The sequence below is a fragment of the Puma concolor genome, chromosome B4, assembly GCF_028749965.1.
Source record: "Puma concolor isolate L17-30 chromosome B4, mPumCon1.1.hap2, whole genome shotgun sequence".
Lineage (NCBI taxonomy): Eukaryota > Metazoa > Chordata > Mammalia > Carnivora > Felidae > Puma > Puma concolor.
In genome coordinates, this window is record NC_141673.1 from 87,186,259 (window position 1) to 87,206,022 (window position 19,764).

The following is a 19,764-nucleotide window of genomic DNA, read 5'->3' on the forward strand; positions in this document are numbered from 1 at the left end:
CTATATTGTTTTAATTACTCTGTAATATATTTTGAAATCAGAGCGTGATGCATCCAGCTTTATTCGTCTTTCTCAAGATTTCCCTGGCTTCTTGGGGTCTTTGATGCTTCTATACAAATTTTAGGATTATTTGTCCTATTCCTGTGAAAAATGCCATTAGAATTTGATAGGGATTGCATTGAATCTGTATGTTGTTTGGGGGTAGTATAGACATTGTAACTATTATTTCTTTTAATCCACGAGCACAGAATATCTTTCCAATTATTTGTGTCTTCTTCAGTTTCTTTCATAAATGTCTTGTAGTTTTCAATATCGGGTCTTTCACCTTTTTGGTTAAATTTATTCCTAGATACTCCCTTCACTTTGATACAATTTTAAATAAGATTGTTTTTAACATTTTTCTAATAGTTTGTTATTAGTGTAAAGAAATGCAACAGATTTTTGTGTATTGATTTTGTGTCCTGCAACTTCACTGATTTTATTTATTATTTCTAACAGTTTTTTGATGGAGTCTTTAGGGTTTATGTAATATCATGTCATATGCAAATAGTGATAGTTTTTCTTCTTCATTCCAATTAGGATGCCTTTTATTTCTTTTTCTTACCCAATTGCTCTAGCCAGGACTTCCAATACTAAATTGAATAAAGCTGGTGAGATTGGGCATCCCTGTTTTATTCCTGATGTTAGAGGAAAATCTTTCATCTTTTCACCATTGAGAATGATATTGGCTGTGGGGTTCTCATATATGGCCTTTATTATGTTGAAGTACATTCCCTCTTTACCTGCTTTTTGAGAGTTTTTATCATAAATGGATGTTGAATTGTGTTAAATATTTTTTCTGCATCTGTTGAGACGATCGTATGGTTTTTATTCTTCATTTGGTTAATGTGGTGTATCATATTGATTGATTTACAAATGTTGAACTATTCTTGCATCTTCCACCCAGTGATATGCACTTAAGGTTCCTTTGTGTCTTTTATGACTTGATAAGTCACTTCCTTTTAGTGCTGAATAATATTCCATTATATGGATATAATACAGTTTCTTTATCCACTCACCTTAGCAATTCATCTTGATTGCTTCCAAATTTTGAAAGTTATGAAAGCTGCTGTAAGCATGCCTGTGCAGGTTTCTGTGTGGACATGAGTTTTCAGTGCCTTTGGGAAAAACAAAGGAACATGATAACTGGATCTTATCAGAGTATGTTTAATTTTGTAAGAAACCACTAAACTGTCTTCCATAGTGGCTGTACCATTTTGCATTCCTACCAGCAGTGAATGAGAGTATCTGTTGCTCCATATCCTCACAGGCAGTGTTGTCAGGTTCTGGATTTTGGCCATTCTTGTAGATACCTAGTGGTACTTCACTGCTGTTTTAATATGCATTCCCTAAGGATACACAATGCAAAGCATCTTTTCATATGCTTACCTGCCATCTGTTGAAGTCTTTGGCCCATTTTTTAATCAAGTTGTTCGTTTTCTTATTGAATTTAAAGAGTTCTTTGTATAGTTTCGATAACAGTTCTTTATCAGCTGTGTCTTTTGGGCACTTATTTCTCCCAGGATATGGTTTGTCTTCTCATTCTCATGACACTGTCTTTCACAGAGATGTTTTTAGTTTTAATGAATTCCAGCTTATGAATTATATCTTTCAGGGATTATGCCTTTGGTTTTATATCTAAAATGTTATTGCTATAGCCAAGGTCACCTAAGTTTTCTCATTTATATTATAGGAGTTTTATAGTTTTGCATTTTACATTTAAGTTTATGATCCATTTTGAGTTAATTTTTGTGAGGGCCATAAAGTCTGTGTCTAGATTCAACTTTTTACGTGTGGATAGTCACTTGTTTCAGCACCCATTTGTTGAAAACGTTATCTTTGTTATATTGTATTGCCTTCGCTCCTTTGTCAAAGATCAATTGACTGTATTTATGGGGTCTGTTTCTGGGTTCTCTGTTCTGTTCCATTGATCTGTCTATTCTTTTGCCAGAACCACATTGTCTTGATTATTGTAGCTTTATAGGGAAGCTTGAAGTTGGGTAGCGTCAGTCCTCCAAGTTTGTTATTCTCCTTCAGTATTTAAGAGCGCCTCGGTGGCTCAGTCAGTCAGTTAAACATCTGACTTCTGCTCAGCTCATGATCTCACAGTTCACGGATTTGAGCCCCACATTGGGCTTTATGCTGACAGCTCAGAGCCTGGAGCCTTTTTCGGATTCTGTCTCCCCTTCTCTCTGCCCCTCTCCTGGCTCATGCCCTGTCTCTCTCTGTCTCTCAAAAAAGAATAAATGTTAAAAAAATTTTAATTCCCATTTTTACCAAAATTATACATGTACATAGTTTTAAAATCAATTAGTGTGGCAAAACTTAACATGGAAAGAAGGAAACTCTTGTCTCACATTTTCTCAAGTAATGTTCTAAGAGATTCATCTTCTCTAGTTGATTTTTCTCCTATTGTGTTTTACTTTTTTTTTTTTTGAGCACAAGTGAAAGATATTAATTTATTGATATATATTTTAAATTTATGCTTCAAAGTACTGTAGAAAAATGTAATTAGTTTAAAATTCCAAGAGAAAGTATGAAATATATGAAAGTCGACTGTCTCTTGTATGAAGTCAGCATCATTTCAAAAACTTAGAGCATTTTGACTTTCATATGTTTCTTGTTGGACTTTAAAGCAGTGTGCTTAACTACAATTTTTAACTTTTCAGTTTATCTATTGATTTCTTATGGAAAAATAAACATTTCTCTCTCTTAAAGTGCCATTCACAGCATTTTCCTCCATTCATACTTAACACTTTCCTAATCTCTCAATTAAGATTTATCACAGTTAATTTAATAGTCAGTGCTTACTTTACTTTACTGTTCACACCTGAGACAAAAAGTTTATTTTATGAGTATTTGATATCCTGCTCAATTCCTAATTTTTTCCTGTTAAGTTTTCTCCAAAGCAAAGAAAGGCTTTCCACTCAACAGTCACTAATTCATCTCCAGACTCCCATTAGAGCTATAAATCTTCTTTCATTACTCTCAACATGTAAGTCTATCAGAGGCACTTTTTTGTTGTTGACACATTCTTTCAGGAAGTGCCTTTTTCCTTCCACTAGAATCTGATTGATAGGCTTCTGGGCTGCTCTGTAGCTGTTTTCCTGAAGATTTCCTTTACCAGAATTCATTAATTATCTTTTTAAATTGCCAATAGCTGTTTCTTGTTACCTAAATATTGTTTTTCGTTTTGTTGCATCCTAGTCTTAATGAATGCAGTAAGTGATTAATATTACTAAACAAACCATTACAGATCTTAAGAGTTTTCTTCTGTCCCTTGAATGATACTGGTTTCCTGTGAGTTCTTTTATTCTTCCATTTTGTTCTCTCTCATAGTGGAGTCTTTCCTTCAGTATCTTCTGATCTTAGCTATCTGTTCTTGTTTAACAACTGGAAGCTCTATGCAGAGACTGAACCTATCACAGGTAGGCTTTACCCTTGGTTGAGAGGGTAGCAAGGTGGTTTTCTTCTGGGTGATGCCCAAATGTCATTATATGTCTTTTCTCTTGGACCAGTGTCAATATTCTACTTAGGAACTATAAGCTTGACTACTAATATTGTATGAGTTGAAAAGAATCTTCAGTTTCCCCTGGGCTGGGCCAGCTCTGGGCACAGAGTCACTGTTTCTCCCAAAAGGCTCATATTCTCTTCATGCTACCCACAGTGATAATTGACCAGTGCAAGATTTTAGGGTTCAATCTACTTGAATGTTCTAGTGCGCATAATCTCAATAATAACCTTGTTGATTTTTCCAAGACACTCGACTTCTCATATTTTCTGCCTTTAGGCATGGGGCACTGCTACCTTTTAGAGCAATGCTCAGCAAATTAGCTTATGCCCTGGTTTCTTTCTATAAGCACTTTGTTTTTCAGAGGTAACTCAGATTTGGGGATTCATTGAAGGTTTCCTTTTTTGTTTTCAAGGTGGATACAGATCTTTAAAAATATATTTTCTTTCATGTCTAGAGATTTGCTGTAAGAGGCAAGAACTGGACCCTTAGCTTTCCTTATTCTGTTCAGTTTAAAACTGAAGCTGAAAATTTAACCCTTTTCATTACCTGCAATTCCCTTTGGATTACTTATCTATGCTTTTGTCCATTTTCATGTCAGTATATCAATATCATCAGACTCTATAGTAGTATCAGTATTGAGCTTCTATATTTCTATTTGTTGAAAATATTTTTCAGAGTCATTCCCTTTTTTAAAGTTTATTTATTTATTTTTGAGGTGGTGGGGGAGAGAGAGAGGGAGAGAAAATTCCAAGCAGGCTCCATGCTGTCAGCACAGAGCCTGATGTGGGGCTTGATCTCACAAACCACGAGATCATGACCTGAGCTGAAATCAAGGGTCAGATGCTAACTGACTGAGCCACCCAAGTGCCCCAGTGTCATCATTCCCTTTTTATTTTAGTTATCTTATTTTCATGGTGATGAAATTTCACATCTTGACATAATCAATTTTGTCAATATTTTCCTTTGTAGAAAGATATTTTGCAAATGTCTGATAAATTCACAGTTGTGAATAAACTTTAAATGTTTATCTTACTTATCTTGAATTTTCTTGTCAAATATGAATCTATTCCCCCTTAAAATTTCAAATTGTTAAGTAGTTAGTTGATATTAATTGCTTAAAATTTCAGTGATTTTTGGGGCGCCTGGGTGGCGCAGTCGGTTGGCGTCCGACTTCAGCCAGGTCACGATCTCGCGGTCCGTGAGTTCGAGCCCCGCGTCGGGCTCTGGGCTGATGGCTCAGAGCCTGGAGCCTGTTTCCGATTCTGTGTCTCCCTCTCTCTCTGCCCCTCCCCCGTTCATGCTCTGTCTCTCTCTGTCCCAAAAATAAATAAACGTTGAAAAAAAAAATTAAAAAAAAAAATTTCAGTGATTTTTGCTTTATTATCATGTATTAAATTTATTTATAAAATGCTGTATTTTTGTTGATACATTTTTCTATTTCATGCCCATATTCATTATATATTTAATCATTTCTATTTTTAATAATTCATTGGCCAATCTCACTTCATTTTCTTCTTTTTTTCAATTTAACAGTTTTCCATTTATATAGTACACAACTTTGTGAGCTAAGTTGTAAAAATCAAAAGATGAATTAGGATTTTCACTTGTCTTCAAGGAGGACACAGTCTTGGAGGGTAGAATCAGTCCATACTAGAAGTTCCAAGAAGACTCCTTTGAAAGCTTAACCTGGAAGGAAGGAATGAATAATTTTTAGAAGGAGAAGTCTGAGTTTTGATGCTTAAGCAGAACTTCACCAAGGCAATGAATGGATGAGCCAAAAGGAAACTGTCATTGTAAAAAACGAGGACAGGTGCACGTACAAGGATGGCTGGAGCATAGGGTGAGGGTATAGAGAGAATCTGAGTATGAGGCTGGAAAGATAAGCTGGAGCACTACTCTTTATAATTCTAGTTGCATTTTTTAATGTTAGTAAAATTCAAGCCACCCTTATTAAGCTCTTGATCAGGATAGCATTAAATATATTAGGTGTACCATAAATAAGTATTGAGTTGAATTAAGTTCTTAGATAATGTCATTTGTGGAAGAATGGGGCAGGTAAAAATAATAAAATGGTACATGTAGGCTGGTTCTTTAACATTGACAAAAAATTAAGCCTATAGTAAATTCAAGATGTGTGTTCTTTTTCAAAGTTAAAACTCAAGGAAGACTGCCCTCTTCAAGAATAATCAGTCAGCTTTAAGTCAGGGAACACAAAATCAATTTCCCTGATTTTATTGGAGCTGTCTGTAATTCTCATTAGTGTGTAGTCCACTACAAAGATAGGGATAAGTTCTATTAGCCAGCAGAGTGATGTGGAATAGGACCCATTCTGCACAGCAATAAGGAGGAAATGGAAGCAAGAAAGGGAACCGATAGAAGTAGACTAATTGCTCTAGAATGTTGATATGGTGAAATGAAAATCTAGAATCTAGCTTGGGAACCAGTACAAGCATATGGTGAAGTGTCTCATACTAAGTTCTAACCATGTTTAGAAGATAGAAGGGAATAATTCAGTGGAGACAGAAAGATTAAATATTTTAAAGAGGGGAGATCCACTTTAGAACATGAGTTCTTTAGAAAGTATGAAACGGTTTGTTCCAAGACACAGAAAGGAAGAGGGAGCTCTTCTCCCTGTTAGAATTGCAATAAGGATAAAATTAGAAGATGTAAAGAAAGACATGTTGAAGATAGATGCAGAGAGCCAGACAGCTTACCCGGATGGCTTTGGTCTAAGTCTATCCACAGGACACCTGCATCAGAATCACCAGGGAGTGAGCATCCTGGGTCACTCTCATCAGAATTACTAAGCACAACTTAGTAGAGTTGGGAGGGAGGAATTTGTCTTGGTCAGGCTGGTCCAGCTCCAGAATATGTTTAAATGTGCTTCCATGGTTTCTTCTAGGATAGAGTGATTCCACTTACAAACCCTGTTACCTCTTTTCTGTTTGTCAGGGCCTAGACAAATTTGCTAAAACAGGCTGCTGAATCAAGGACATGAGGAAAACTTGGGCAATTTTCCTCCTTTGGGAAAATTGCTTAAGGAATACTCCTTTCTTGGCAGGCAGAGTTAATGACACTGATTGCACATAAAATCCTGTGGACTTATTTACTCAGAATTTTAATTTCACGTGTTTATGATGAAGCCTGCTAACATGTTATGGTTCCATTCTATTCTTAGATGCTTCTGCTCCACCTGCACATAACGTGAGATGGGTGACTGCCCTGTGTGAAAGAAAACAAAAGTGGCAAGACCCTAGTGTAGTTCATTGTCTTTTTTCTCTTTTTATACTTGATCTATGTCAACAGCCTCCTAACTGGTCTCCAAGTCACCAGCCTCTTCCTTACCCAGATCACCAGAGTTACCTTTTTTAACACAGACTGACAACTACACAAATGATGAAATGTTTGTAATGCAAATAGTAAGTGCTGTGAGTACTCACTGCTGTAAAGTCTCCCCATCGCTGCAGAATGAAGTCCAAACAAATTAGAGACACATGAGGTTTTTTGCAACATGTCTTATCTTCAACACTACCTCTACCATTCCCATCTCCCACCTTCCAGGGAAACAGAATCCTCATTATTGTGTCAGTACACTTTTACCCTTGCCTGTGACCAAAGTGTTTCTTCTAGTTTAGTTGCTATTCTTCATGTTGTTCCCCACAGGAGGTGTGGGACTCAGTGTCATCCCCTGTCTGTAGCTTTCTCAGGCTCCACTCCTCTCCCACGGCAGAATTAATTATTTTTTCATCTGTATTCCACAGTACTTTATACAAATATCAACTGTTCCATTTAGCACATTATGTTGCACTCATTTATATTTTTGTTCCTGAAATTGGACTTGAATTTTTTGAGAACAAAAATTGGGTCATTAAATTTTCAACTCCCCAGTACCTGACCCATAGGATGTATACCATCAATTTTAGTTGAATGCACTTGAACCAGAGGTCCTCTCTTTATTGAACCCAAACTGAAAGAACATAGGGAAAAAGAGTTCTTTGGAGCAAGCAATGTGGTCAACTCTGTCAGCATCATTTGATAGTAGTAACGAGTCTTTTTTTCAGTGTAAAATTATAGTTATAATATTTCAGTTAATCTGAATACTTCTACTATCATAGAGTTTCAATGGGAAGAAGTATCTTCAAGGTGGTTCTTTTGATTTGCAGATGAGGAAACCAGTCCTGTGCTTATATCAGATTGGACAAGTAGTTTTTATCCAAATCCTATCCAATAACCAAAACCCTTTGTGAATTTATGAGTATTAAACCATTTTTACATTCCAGGCAAAAAATTCTGGGAGAACAAAATATACAGTGCATTTTAGTTCAGAGGGAATTCTCGTAAGGAATCTTAATCAGAATTTAAGATGTTAGGTTTGGCAGAAGCCAAGCAACTTGATGAGAGATAATTGGTAAGATGAAGGAAGATTTTAATTTTTTAAAATTTTTTATTTATTTTTGAGAGAGAGAGAGAGAGAGAGAGAGAGACAGAATGTGAGTGGGGGAAGGGCAGATAGAGGGGGGGACACAGAATTCAAAGCAGGCTCCAAGCTCCATCCACACTGTCAGCACAGAGCCCAACCTGGAGCTCGAACTGTGAGATCATGACCTGAGCTGAAGTCAGATGGTTAACCGATTAAGCCACCCAGGCACCCAGATCAAGGAGGATTTTAAATACAAGTGAAGCATTTTTCATCGTTTTCATGTCCTCTGCCTCCCTCCTGCCGAGATAATGTGAACTATCAGGGCCATCAGAAGAATAGAGTGGGTTTTGATGAGTTCCTTTTCTTCAGGTTTAATTGACTTCTTCTCTTTAATAGGTTTCAGAATCTGCTGTGGTCCAGGAAGACATTTGTGGACAACATGAAAATCTATAACCACAGTTACATCTACATGCCTGCTTTTTCTATGAAAACAGGAACAGAGCCATCCCTCCGGGTTTATTATACACTGTCAGATGTTGGTGCCAATCAAACAGTGCTCTTTGCCAACCCCAACTTTCTGCGTAGCATTGGAAAGTTCTGGAAGAGTAGGGGAATCCATGCCAAGCGCCTGTCCACAGGACTTTTTTTGGTGAGTGCAGCTCTGGGCCTCTGTGAAGAGGTAGCCATCTATGGTTTCTGGCCCTTCTCTGTGAATATGCATGAACAGCCCATCAGCCACCACTACTATGATAATGTCTTGCCCTTTTCTGGCTTCCATGCCATGCCAGAAGAATTTCTCCAGCTCTGGTATCTTCATAAAATTGGTGCACTGAGAATGCAGCTAGACCCATGTGAAGACACTCCACTCCAGCCCACTTCCTAGGGACCATGGGAAAAGAAAGAACTGAGCCAGGGTATTTTTGTTAGATTTTTTTACATGACTCCAAAAGGAAATGGTCAAGTCGTTTCATGGATTCACATGGGCCACTTGGAAAAACAAAACAAAACAAAACAACTACAAACCCCCAAGAGAAACTCTACTTTGATGATGGCTTGGAAGACAAACAAGAAATGAAACATCCTATGAAATATTTTGTAGCAGATTGTGGATTTGCAACTAGTAACACGCTGATGGAGTATGGAGTAATGTTGGTGAAACACATTTACATGGTTCTGATCTAGAAGGTGCAGTTCACAAACAAAACAGAACTCTAGCTGCTGAGGCTGAGCAATTAATCAAGGTAGAGTAAAGGAAATGCCAGGGCAAAGTGTTACTGATTATCAACACAATCTGGATTAAAAAAAACCTATCGTATATTATAGAACATAGGTTTTTAAAAAATTAATATTTATTTTTGCCCTATTGAGGGGCAGTGAGTGGGTGATGAGGTAGATTAAAAAAAAAAACCTTACTGAGTAATAAAGATACGAAACACTACAGCTAATTATTGTGATTTGTTGAACCAAGTCTATGTTAACTTTAGTCTCCTTCCATTTAAAAAATGTTAAATAAGAATTGCTTCCTCTCCTTTTGTCAAATCTACTTAGACAATGTGAATGAAGCATTGTAGAATTTAGACTGTGTTGGTTCATAGTCTGGATAATGTGAGATATTTTCTCTCCTCAGAATTGAGGGCATAAACTCCATTTTAGGCCTGCATTATTTAAGCCTATTTGTATTATTATGTTATTTCAGTGCAAAAAGGCTGCAAATATGAGTGCATTATTTATTTGCAAATTGGCATAATCGTCTTCCTAATTTAATGCTCAGAGATGAAGTAAAGCACAATGATGTAAGGTTTAGTCTGGAAACAGACTGGAGGGCACATCCCTTTTCTATCTACCATTGTATATTATTCACTCTAAGATACATGCAAACAAAACATGCATATATTTATGTACACACACACACACATACACACAGGTAAACAAAGCTCATTCCCATACAAGTAGGAAAGCTGAACCCACATGACCTAGTATGGCAAAATCTGTACCATTGTCAAAGAGCTACAAATGTATATTATGAACTACCCACCTCACCTTGATAAAAGACAGGCCGGCTTACTGCTGCTTCTCATAGTGCTCACACCAGCATCACCCCCAAATGCTTACCCCAAATGAGCAGAATTGTTTTACTCATTCTGACTCTCCCTAACATCTCATGAATGGACCTTGTGTTGAGGGTGGTGACACAAGGCATGATTCATACAAGTAAAGGGATGTGAATTTGTAGATGTTGATTCCCCTGGTAGTAGCAGGTAAGGCTACTCCGAAAGCTTTTTACATCAGCTTTCACACTGCAAACAAACTCTACTGACAGATTACAAGCAGCCAAATGTGTTTACGTGTAAGAGGAAGATAAAAGAGGCCTCTCGTTGTCTTTGTGCTTTGGAATGCCTTAATCTAAAGGGAGACACTAGAAATCACTCTTTTCATTCTTTTAAATGTCACCAGAATGTAAGCAAACTATGCCAAAAAGTTCTGCTTCATTTTTAATGGTAGAGACTTAGTATACCACATAAATTAAAACAGGTGACAGTTTTTGGTGGGTTAATTTAAAAGATACTGAGTCAATGAAGCCCTTGGAAAAATTCAACATCATTGGAATAGACAATTTCTAAATAAGAGTAAATATTGAGGTTATTATAGAAATCAGCTGTTAAAAAATGACTGGTTGACATAACACAGATTATACTGATATTTGGAAAGTTAAGAATTTGAGAGTATTGATATCTTGTAGAACTGATTTCCTATTTTGATTCTATATTGCTGCAAAGAGGTAATGAGACTGTACTATGAGTGAGTTATAGTAAATATGCACTATATGTGAAACCCTAAACCTATTTCCTCTTTAGACCTATTATTATTTAATAATTACCGTAGAAAGGAATACATTTGTACCTATACACTTCATCAAAGGTAAAAGGGCTAATGAAAAACATATATGTCACACGAATTAGTACTTTAACTGATGAAATTGTTAAAATGTAATTAATGAGCTCCCTAAAACCCATACGTCACAGTTCCACTGAAACCGCTATTTGGAAATTTCACATCTTGTTATGATTTCTGGGATAGATTTATATAATATAGTGTGCAATTTTTAGTCTATACATTTGTGGCTTTGGAAAGGCAAACAGAAATGGCCTGAGATGATAATGTTTATTTAGACCAGTACTTCTCAACTGGGGTAATTCCCCTCCCCTATCTGGTGACATTTGGCAAGGTCTAGAAACATTTTTGATTGTCATGATTTAGAAGGTGCTACTGGCATCTACTGGACAGAGGCCAGGGATCCCACTAAACATTCTACAGTGCAGAGGTCAGCCCCCCACAGCAAAAATTACTCATTCTAGAACATTAATAGTGTCAATGTTGAAAATGCTGGATTAGACCAAAAGAATACTTTGACTGCCCCAACTTTTCTTCACTTAAGGATACATATACATGCTCACATCATTCAAAGTATGACTACCATTGAACGAGAATGTTTTCTTAGAGCAAATTGCAGTTGGCATTATTTTATACTGACAATGCATAGGTATGCCATCCATATTCCCTTTCTTGTGGTTAGATAGATGTATCTAAACTTAGAAATATGTGTGTGTGTGTGTGTGTGTGTGTGTGTGTGTGTGTGTGTGTATAGGGGCATTATAGCATAGGCTATACATATCTGTCCTTCTTGAAATACATGTGTCCCTAAGTGAGGATCTCTCCAGAATTATCTTGCAGAAAGTCTGGAATACTCTATTACTATTAAGAAGTTGAATTCTAAGCACCTATTATTTTATCTGAAACTGAGAACTTCAGAATTGGACCTCATACTTTGCCAAATTTGGTCAATGACATTTTAATACTGCTGACCCTTAAGGTTAGCTTAGAAGATATTCAGGTTATAGTAGACACAGTCAGTAAGAAAATATTTCATCACTTTCAACACATCTGCCAAAAGAGGGAGTCAACCTCTCTAATCTTTAAATTGCTTTTTATTGACGAAAACTAGGTTGCTCCATGGGGGCAAGAGAGGGGGTGAAGAGACTGAAAATGGGTACCTGATACGAGTTTTTAACTTTTATCAGCTCCAGTTTGAGAATTACACTGATGCTAAGGATCATGAGTAAGGGTGACCTCCATTTAATTTTAATCACACGTTAGCAAAATTAAGATGGGTGAAGGATTAAGTCATTCTCCAAGATAGAAAAGTGATTTTTATATGAAATATTTTTATATGGAAGAGGACAGTGGATACATATGCTTTATATAGAGTATTTGACCAACAGTTTATATAACATTGTGCATCTGAACTGCAACTAACACATGAAGTTAAGGAGTGCCCCTGGGATTTTGCTTCCATATAGTTCACTGTTATTTTAACAAGGTAGTATTCCAAAATGATACAAATGACCTCAAAAGGCAGATGTTCAGACAATACCTATTGGAGTTTTTGATGTCTCATGACCTTCTCTTGGCTACAAACTTTCTTTAGGATACATATAACTTATACCTGGAGCAATGGGCAACACAGTTTAACAATCTACATGGAAAATAATGGAAGAAATCCCAGGATTCTGAATTTGACAAAAATATTCTCAGTCAGAAGCTCTACAGAAGTGTTATAGACTATTCCAAATAGAAAAAAAATATCAATGACGTTTCTTCTTGTTACCTACTATCATAGTTTTGTAATTTTATTATAGATAGCTTTCCATTTCTTTGTTTGAAAAATCAGCCATCTGTAATTTTAATTTTTATATTTAAAAATGTTGACTTTGTGAAATTTTTAACCGACAAATCCTTGTTAGGTGAGACCTAAAAGGTCACAGTCCGCCAAAAACTTTAGGGAATTCTTATTCCTATGAAAATTTTCCCACCAGAACCAGGTAATAATATCTGCTCTGTTTAGAGTTCCAGAGATCAAGAGCTGTAAAGACTTTTGTGAGAACCTGAGGGAAAATATGGGGAGGAGTAAGGACTGAGAGCAGTACTGTGCTTTTTATTTCTTCATCTTCCCAGGGTAGAGGCTGACTCTCAGACTCTGACTTTTAGTGAGCACGCATCAAGAAACAGCTACAAGACACCTGAAACTTAGATCAAGCCCCCAGCAAAGTGTGTAGTAACTATAACTAAACATGACCAGCAATTTTAGCAGTTTCAATCCACCGTGTGCCAGGGAGAGGATGAGGCAAGTGGAGAGGAGGAGACAACCCTACTCCCAAGCTTTCAGTACGTAAGTCAGAGAAGTCTCTGCCCTTGACCTTGGCTTTCCAGCACTATCTATTTCTGCTGACTACCAGGGAGGCTGGCTTGTCTCTGGGGTCAGGCTTGTAGTCTTGTGACTGGAGAATTGGTGTGGAAATTTGCTAAGATGCTTGAAATTTTACACTGCTGTAAACAGTTTTTTTTCCCTCTTAAACTTGTGCTTTCTAAATTTGGGTGTCCTGTGACAGAATTCTAGTCACCCTGACCTAATTATGGCCCTGTCAGTGATTATTAAAAATGGAGCTTTTTTTTCTCCATGCAGATGAATTTTCTAAGTTCTTGAAGCCAGGGAGATATCAAGTATAGCTGACCCTTGAATAACACAGGTGTGAACTGCATGGGTCTGCTTATACATGGATTTTTTCCAATATAGTACAGTACTGTAAATGTATTTTCCTTATGATTTTCTTAATATTTTCTTTTCTGTAGCTTACTTTATTGTAAGAAAACAGTATATCACGCAAATAACATAAAATATGTGTTAATCAACTGTTAATGTTGTTGGTAAGGCTTCTGGTCAATAATAGGCTATTAGTAGTTATGTTTTGGGGCAGTCAAAAGCTCTATGCAGGTTTTTGACTGCATGGCAGGGTTGGGACCCCCAATCCCACATTGTTCAGGGGTCAACTATTTTCCACCGGTTCTTGTATAGTTTCTTTAAAAGCCCTGGAACACTGATCCAAAAGAATCCAGAAGCTTAGAATGTTTGTTTGCGACTCCTAACCGTGAAGGCAGAATATTTAGGTTGAACACTATAAGAGTCCTATTTTGTAAGAAGAAAGACACTTAACATGAAGCTACAGTTGGTGTAACCTTTTTCCTTCCTATCATAAGAAAATGGATACTACTGGCTTACCCTCAGCCAAGAATTTACCCTCATTCTCTTGCAGTTTTTACATACATCCTAGAGGTGAGGGATCGAAAGAGACGTGTGGAAGGAAGGCTCATTCAAACATAACACGGCCTCTGCTCATCATCACAATACGGAAGAAGTACATATTTCTGTTAAAGCCCATGGCTATAACTTTTTTAAAGCACAAGAGAGGAATTATATTTTATGGTCACTTGTTTGCCCACCTCCTGTGTATTCTTATTGATCCCTACATTGTGCTAAAATCCCTTCTAACTTTGCTTTTCTGTTAAAGCTGTAGGATATAATCAATGATGCAGAGCTGCCTGGGAGTTTTATAGAGTAATATTCAAATATATTGATCATGTCTCTTTCTGCTTCTACATAATTAGATTTTCTCCAGTTATTTGTCATTTTAAAAGTGTATGTGTCACATGATACCAGTAAACATCTAAGAAATGTGATTTTTATCCAGGGCAGAGAAATTGGGAGTCAGATGTGTCTGTTTTTCTCTGCATAGGAAGCGAAATGGAAAATTGTAATAAAGAAGGGTTTAACCAAAATGAAAAAGAGAAAGAGGAAATCAGGATTTTAATTGTGAAGGACCACTGACAGGGATCTTAGTCTGAAGCTAAGCCCAGAGCACAGAGGCTGTTGTCCTTGAGCGCAGTCCCAAGAATAGAACCTTCCAAAACCTTTTAAAGGAAATATATTGTTATGCAGTAGTTATGGCTCATGATGAAAAGACTCTAGAAGAAGCAGTGTGAGAACCAGGTTGTGAGACACTTAGGGAAGAAGATGGAAGAGTGGCACCTGTTTACCTACTTGGACCCTTCTGCCCCTCTTCGAGTTACGCTTTCCTTGGTGTCTATGTTGGGATATACAAAGGCTGCCATTTTCATATCCCCTTTGACACATATGCAAGATTATTATTTAGGTCTCCTGTCATGATGAGGCAGCAATGGTAGGAAGTGAAGGTGACCCTTTGAAACATGGTCACCATATGCATGATGAGAGTTAGAAAGATTTAGATGCATTTTCTCCTCTCTGTTTTAGTGTAAACACACACACACACACACACACACACACACACACACACCCGCACACACACACCTTGCATTATTTATGCCCATTGAAAAGAGAAAAATGTCTGGCTAGGTGGCAGAGGGTGCCTTAACTTTTTCTGCTTGGCTCCCACTTCCTTTTGTATTTCCTTCACGTACCTGTCTCTTTAGAGGTGTAGCCATGTCTGTTCCAAGTTGTATCTTTACCATCAGCAAGAACTCTTATAACTGTAGTGATTGTGACTATTTTATATAAATGCACAATAGTATATAGGCCTTGGAGATGTCTGATAACTGTATGTAAATATCTTTTGTTGAAGTAGTAGAACCTTCTCATAAAGAGCTCCTTAGGTGATAGCTACAGGAGAACTAAGATGATTAGATTCAAATATGTGTTTCTCCAGCAAATACTAGCTTTCATGGAAGCAAGGAAACAATTTGTTTCTGTTTCTCATTCACTCTTAAGCACCAATTCTTTGGGCTTTCTTGTCTGTAAGTTACTATAGGTATCCCTCTCATACAGGATTCACAATTTGTAGTGATTGATGGTCACAGGGGTACATCAGAGTCAGACACTAGAGGGAAGGGGAGAGAACAGACAAGTAGAAGCTCCATTGAAAAGCTTGTTTAATTTTTTAAAAGTCTAGAACATTATTAGAACTCTACCACACAGCATAGTTGGTCTAAAAAGTTTTGAAAAAGTTTCTTGCAGGTCTCTTTAAGTTGACTATTGCACCTTATATATTCTTCCACATATGTGAAAACTGTTTTTCAAGAGCAAATTTGCAGGGGTGCCTAGGTAGTTCAGTCAGTTAAGTGTCCGACTCTTGATTTCGGCTCAGGTCATGATCTCACAGTTCGTGAGTTCGAGCCATACATCAGGCTCTGTACTGATGGCACAGAGCCTGCTTGGGATTCTCTCTCTCTCTCTCTCTCTCTCTCTCTTTCTGCCCTTTCTCCTTCTCTCTTTCTCTATCTCTCTAAAAATAAATAAATAAACTTAAAAAACTAGCATATTTGCAAATTGGAAGTAAGAGAAAAATAGAAATTCAAATATTCTTTCTCATAGAGTGTAGCTTGATTACTGGTCCATGGGGGCAATAATTCTGGAAAAGATCTTAGATTAGACTATAAAACTGAAATAATCTTTGACGTATACATGGAATTACTTTTTCCTAATGAAGCTAAATTCTGTTGGCAGGAGGTGTGGGGAAAATCAATGCTCTTCATTTCTTCTTTAAGTTTAATATAAAATGTAGCAGGTAAGAAAAAACTTTAACTTGTACTTTTTATAGTGTGACTTGAAAAAAAAGTATCTATCTCAGTTGGTTCTACTGAGCGGTTTCCACAGAATCTAAATGTAATGTCATAGGAGGAGGTTTGCTGTAAAAACATGTCTTTTTCTTTGGTGTGTTCATTGTAATTATGGCTGGTAGTGAGAAGATTCAGTAAGTCTCAATTTCTCTACCTCCCTTACTTGGAGAAAATTTGGAAATGTACCCTGTGAATAAAATGATTTTTTTTATAGTGTGTGAAATCTTTTTATTTCCCAGAAGCGTATGGGTAATTCTGTTTCCTTTTCTCTTCCTTCTATTTTGTATCTATATCAGCTACACTGATTTTTTTCCTTCTAGATGAAAACTCATGCTGCTTGGTGAGAAAATTATTTTAGAAATACAGAATTATAAATGCTATGAATAGAATTTAGAACGCTATTGTTACTCTTATGCAGGTGAAAGGCATTCTCTATTGGGCACAGTAGAAAGAAAATTGAGCATTTATTTAATGTGATATATGTACATGAGCCTATTTTTTTCCAGTGATAACATTTTCCCTTTATGTGATGAATCAATATCAGTATGTGTGTCCTAGAGTTCTTTAATAAATTTCTAACAAGATTCAAAATATTTAGATTCCCCTTCTGCTCATATGGGTGACCTTGACACACCTGGGTATGACTTCTTCTCTGAATTAGATAGTTGCTTCAAACTCCCATTTCCCTTGGGATCTAGTGGCCCAGTTCTGCCAGACACTCTCAACAAGATGGACATCAGGAAAAGTGACCTTGGTCCATCCTTTATCATACGTTCACCTCAGAAATTGATCAAGGTGCTTTGTACAGATCTCCTTATTAATTCTCTTGAGTTCAAGGCACACAACAGACTTTTGGGCTACAGCTATTTTAAGAAGGTCATTCTATTACCTAATGTTAAAACTTCATGGTGTTTAGCTGAATCATTCAGGGGTAAAAAAGGCAGGCCTCTGAAATAAATGTGGGTTACCCTAACCTATTCTCAGACCATATGAGGAAAACAGATTTAACTTGTTTTTACCAACTATCATTAAGTAAAGGAAAATCTAGATATTACTGAGTTCAAGAACATTCAAAAACAGATATTAAGAAATCCAAAGCATTAATTACTCAAGAATCTCTAAACCTAAAAAGAAGGTAATTACAAGTCACAGACTAGATTTTTTCTTGAAAACTTGTTATTTTGGAGATACAGATTCTTGTTGATATAAAGATGTAGGATTATTGAATCGAATCTTGTGATGTTCATTGTGAATGATCTGGAGAACATGGGATGAAGTTGAGAACATATCTAATTATACTTAACACGTATAATTCTAGGTTTGTTATCTAGTTTCTAAGATTTTGAGAATATGGGAAAACAAGTCTTTTGTTATTTCTTTTATATAGAATTAAAGTTGTTTCTTTCCCCCACAAAGTCATGGTCTCCAGGCATGAATTAAAAAATCAGTATTTGGGAACATTTTTGTGGTAAATAATGCAATCAAAAGTTAGATTAAAAGGCAATCAAGAGTTTATTGATCTCAAGACAAACTTTAATCAGGAAGATTCCAACCTTTGGGTGTGGAGGAAGAGTAGACAGTAAGAATAGAACATGAGTGTTCATTTCGTGGGTCACTTTCATCAACTTCCCATCAGGTGGATTCCTGATCTCGTGGGAAATGGTGTTCTACTGAGTGCTCAATGTCAGCCTTTGCTATTACTGGCAGGGTGCTCAGCAGTGGTGGAAGCCAGGTTATTGATTCCATGCATAACTTCTGTACCTGCTACCAAACCTGCTTTGTATAGCAGCCCATTGACAAAGTAGTTGGGTAACTGAGAGAAGAGATGAACTGGTATCCATTTAGCATACCATTTTGTCTGCACTTTTGATAAAGGTAGGGCAGTTAATGCCTTGAAAGGCCAAGAGTGATTATCAGTGCTTCCCATCATGGTACATGCAGCAACCTTTGTTCTCACTGAAATAGATATTTATTTTGGATTTGCCTTTCCTTTCCTCGATGTTTCTGCCAGTACCACCATCTATGAACCTACCAAATGAATTATTTATCATATTGGTATTATATACAACATGACCAGGAAGCACATTTGCCAACAAAGAAGTATAGAAAGGAACTTATGTATATGGAATTAATGAGTATTACTCTTTACCATATCATGAAGAACATTCATTCTCAATGGGAGCAATATTGCCTCCACAAGAAGCAAAAGTTGTTCTAAGGGGCAAAAAGACGTTAGATATTATAATGATTCAGAGGAAAAAAACTTAAAAGTTTCTTTGGGGGCAGGGTTTGGGGGGGTTAATGAGAAAAGTTAGAGAAATGCTGATCTACAAGCAGTTGCTTAACACAACATTGGCAAGGCCTGACAGAGACTTATTTTAAGTATCATCTGAGAGACAATATCTTAGGGGGTTGTGGTACCATCTTATAAGATGTGATGTGTGTTTTGGACAGTAACCAGTTTTTCCCATATTTAGATACTTGGATCACATTTAGACTATTTGGATCTGGGGACCAAAGAAGGGAAGTAGGAGTGACTCCCACAAGCTGTGATATGTTGTGCTTCTGTGATGGTTTAATTCAAAATACTTTCTAATTACCTTGTGATTCTTCTTTCACCCATGTGTTTTTAGAAGTATATATTCTAATTTCCAAATATATGGGGGGGGGTGCTTAATGGTATCTTTTGTTGTCTTTTTTGCATTTAATCTTGTCATGATCAGAAAATATACTATGCATGATTTTAACTTCTTGAAACATACTGAGACTTGTTTTATGGCTCAGCTTCCATGGTTACCTTAAAAGGAGGTACATTCTACAGTTGTTATCAAGAGTATACTAAAAATGTTCATTAGGTCAAGTATATCTTCACTGACATTTTATCTATTTGCTCTATCAGTTATGGAAAAAGAAGTTTTAAAGTCTCCATATGTGATATGTCCACTTCTCCTTTAGTTCTATAAATTTTAGCTTTATGTACTTTGCAATTCTTTGCAATATACACTGAGGAGTGTAACTCCAGGCCAAACAACTATGCTGATCATACCAAACCATACAAGGCAAGGCTTTGCCCAGCAGGCCTGGGGAGCAGCTGTCCTGCCCACACTGCATTTCTAGCCTAACACCTCAGTTTGAAGACCTCATCTGGGGTCTACACTAAGGAATGTTTCTCCACTCTGATGCAAAACTTTTCCACGCCTAGTTCCTCCCTCCCTCCCATTTGGCCCTCAGGTTTCCTTGGCAGTGAGACAATCCCCCCACTTGCACTGCATCTCCCTATCTCTCCACCAGTGCTACTCCACGA

The 19,764-nt window shown here is 36.9% G+C and overlaps 1 protein-coding gene across 3 annotated transcripts in view; it reads left to right on the forward strand.

Moving 5' to 3' along the window:
* Positions 1 to 16,676, forward strand: part of ST8SIA1 (ST8 alpha-N-acetyl-neuraminide alpha-2,8-sialyltransferase 1) — a 153,166-nt gene extending 136,490 nt beyond the window's left edge. For all 3 annotated transcript variants that reach the window (XM_025930675.2, XM_086713897.1, XM_086713898.1), the window contains one exon: positions 8,370 to 16,676. In XM_025930675.2, the coding sequence (XP_025786460.1) occupies positions 8,370 to 8,856 (487 nt within the window). In that variant the 3' untranslated portion in view covers positions 8,857 to 16,676. The remainder of the gene's footprint in view (positions 1 to 8,369) is intronic.
* Positions 16,677 to 19,764: the final 3,088 nt, after the last annotated feature.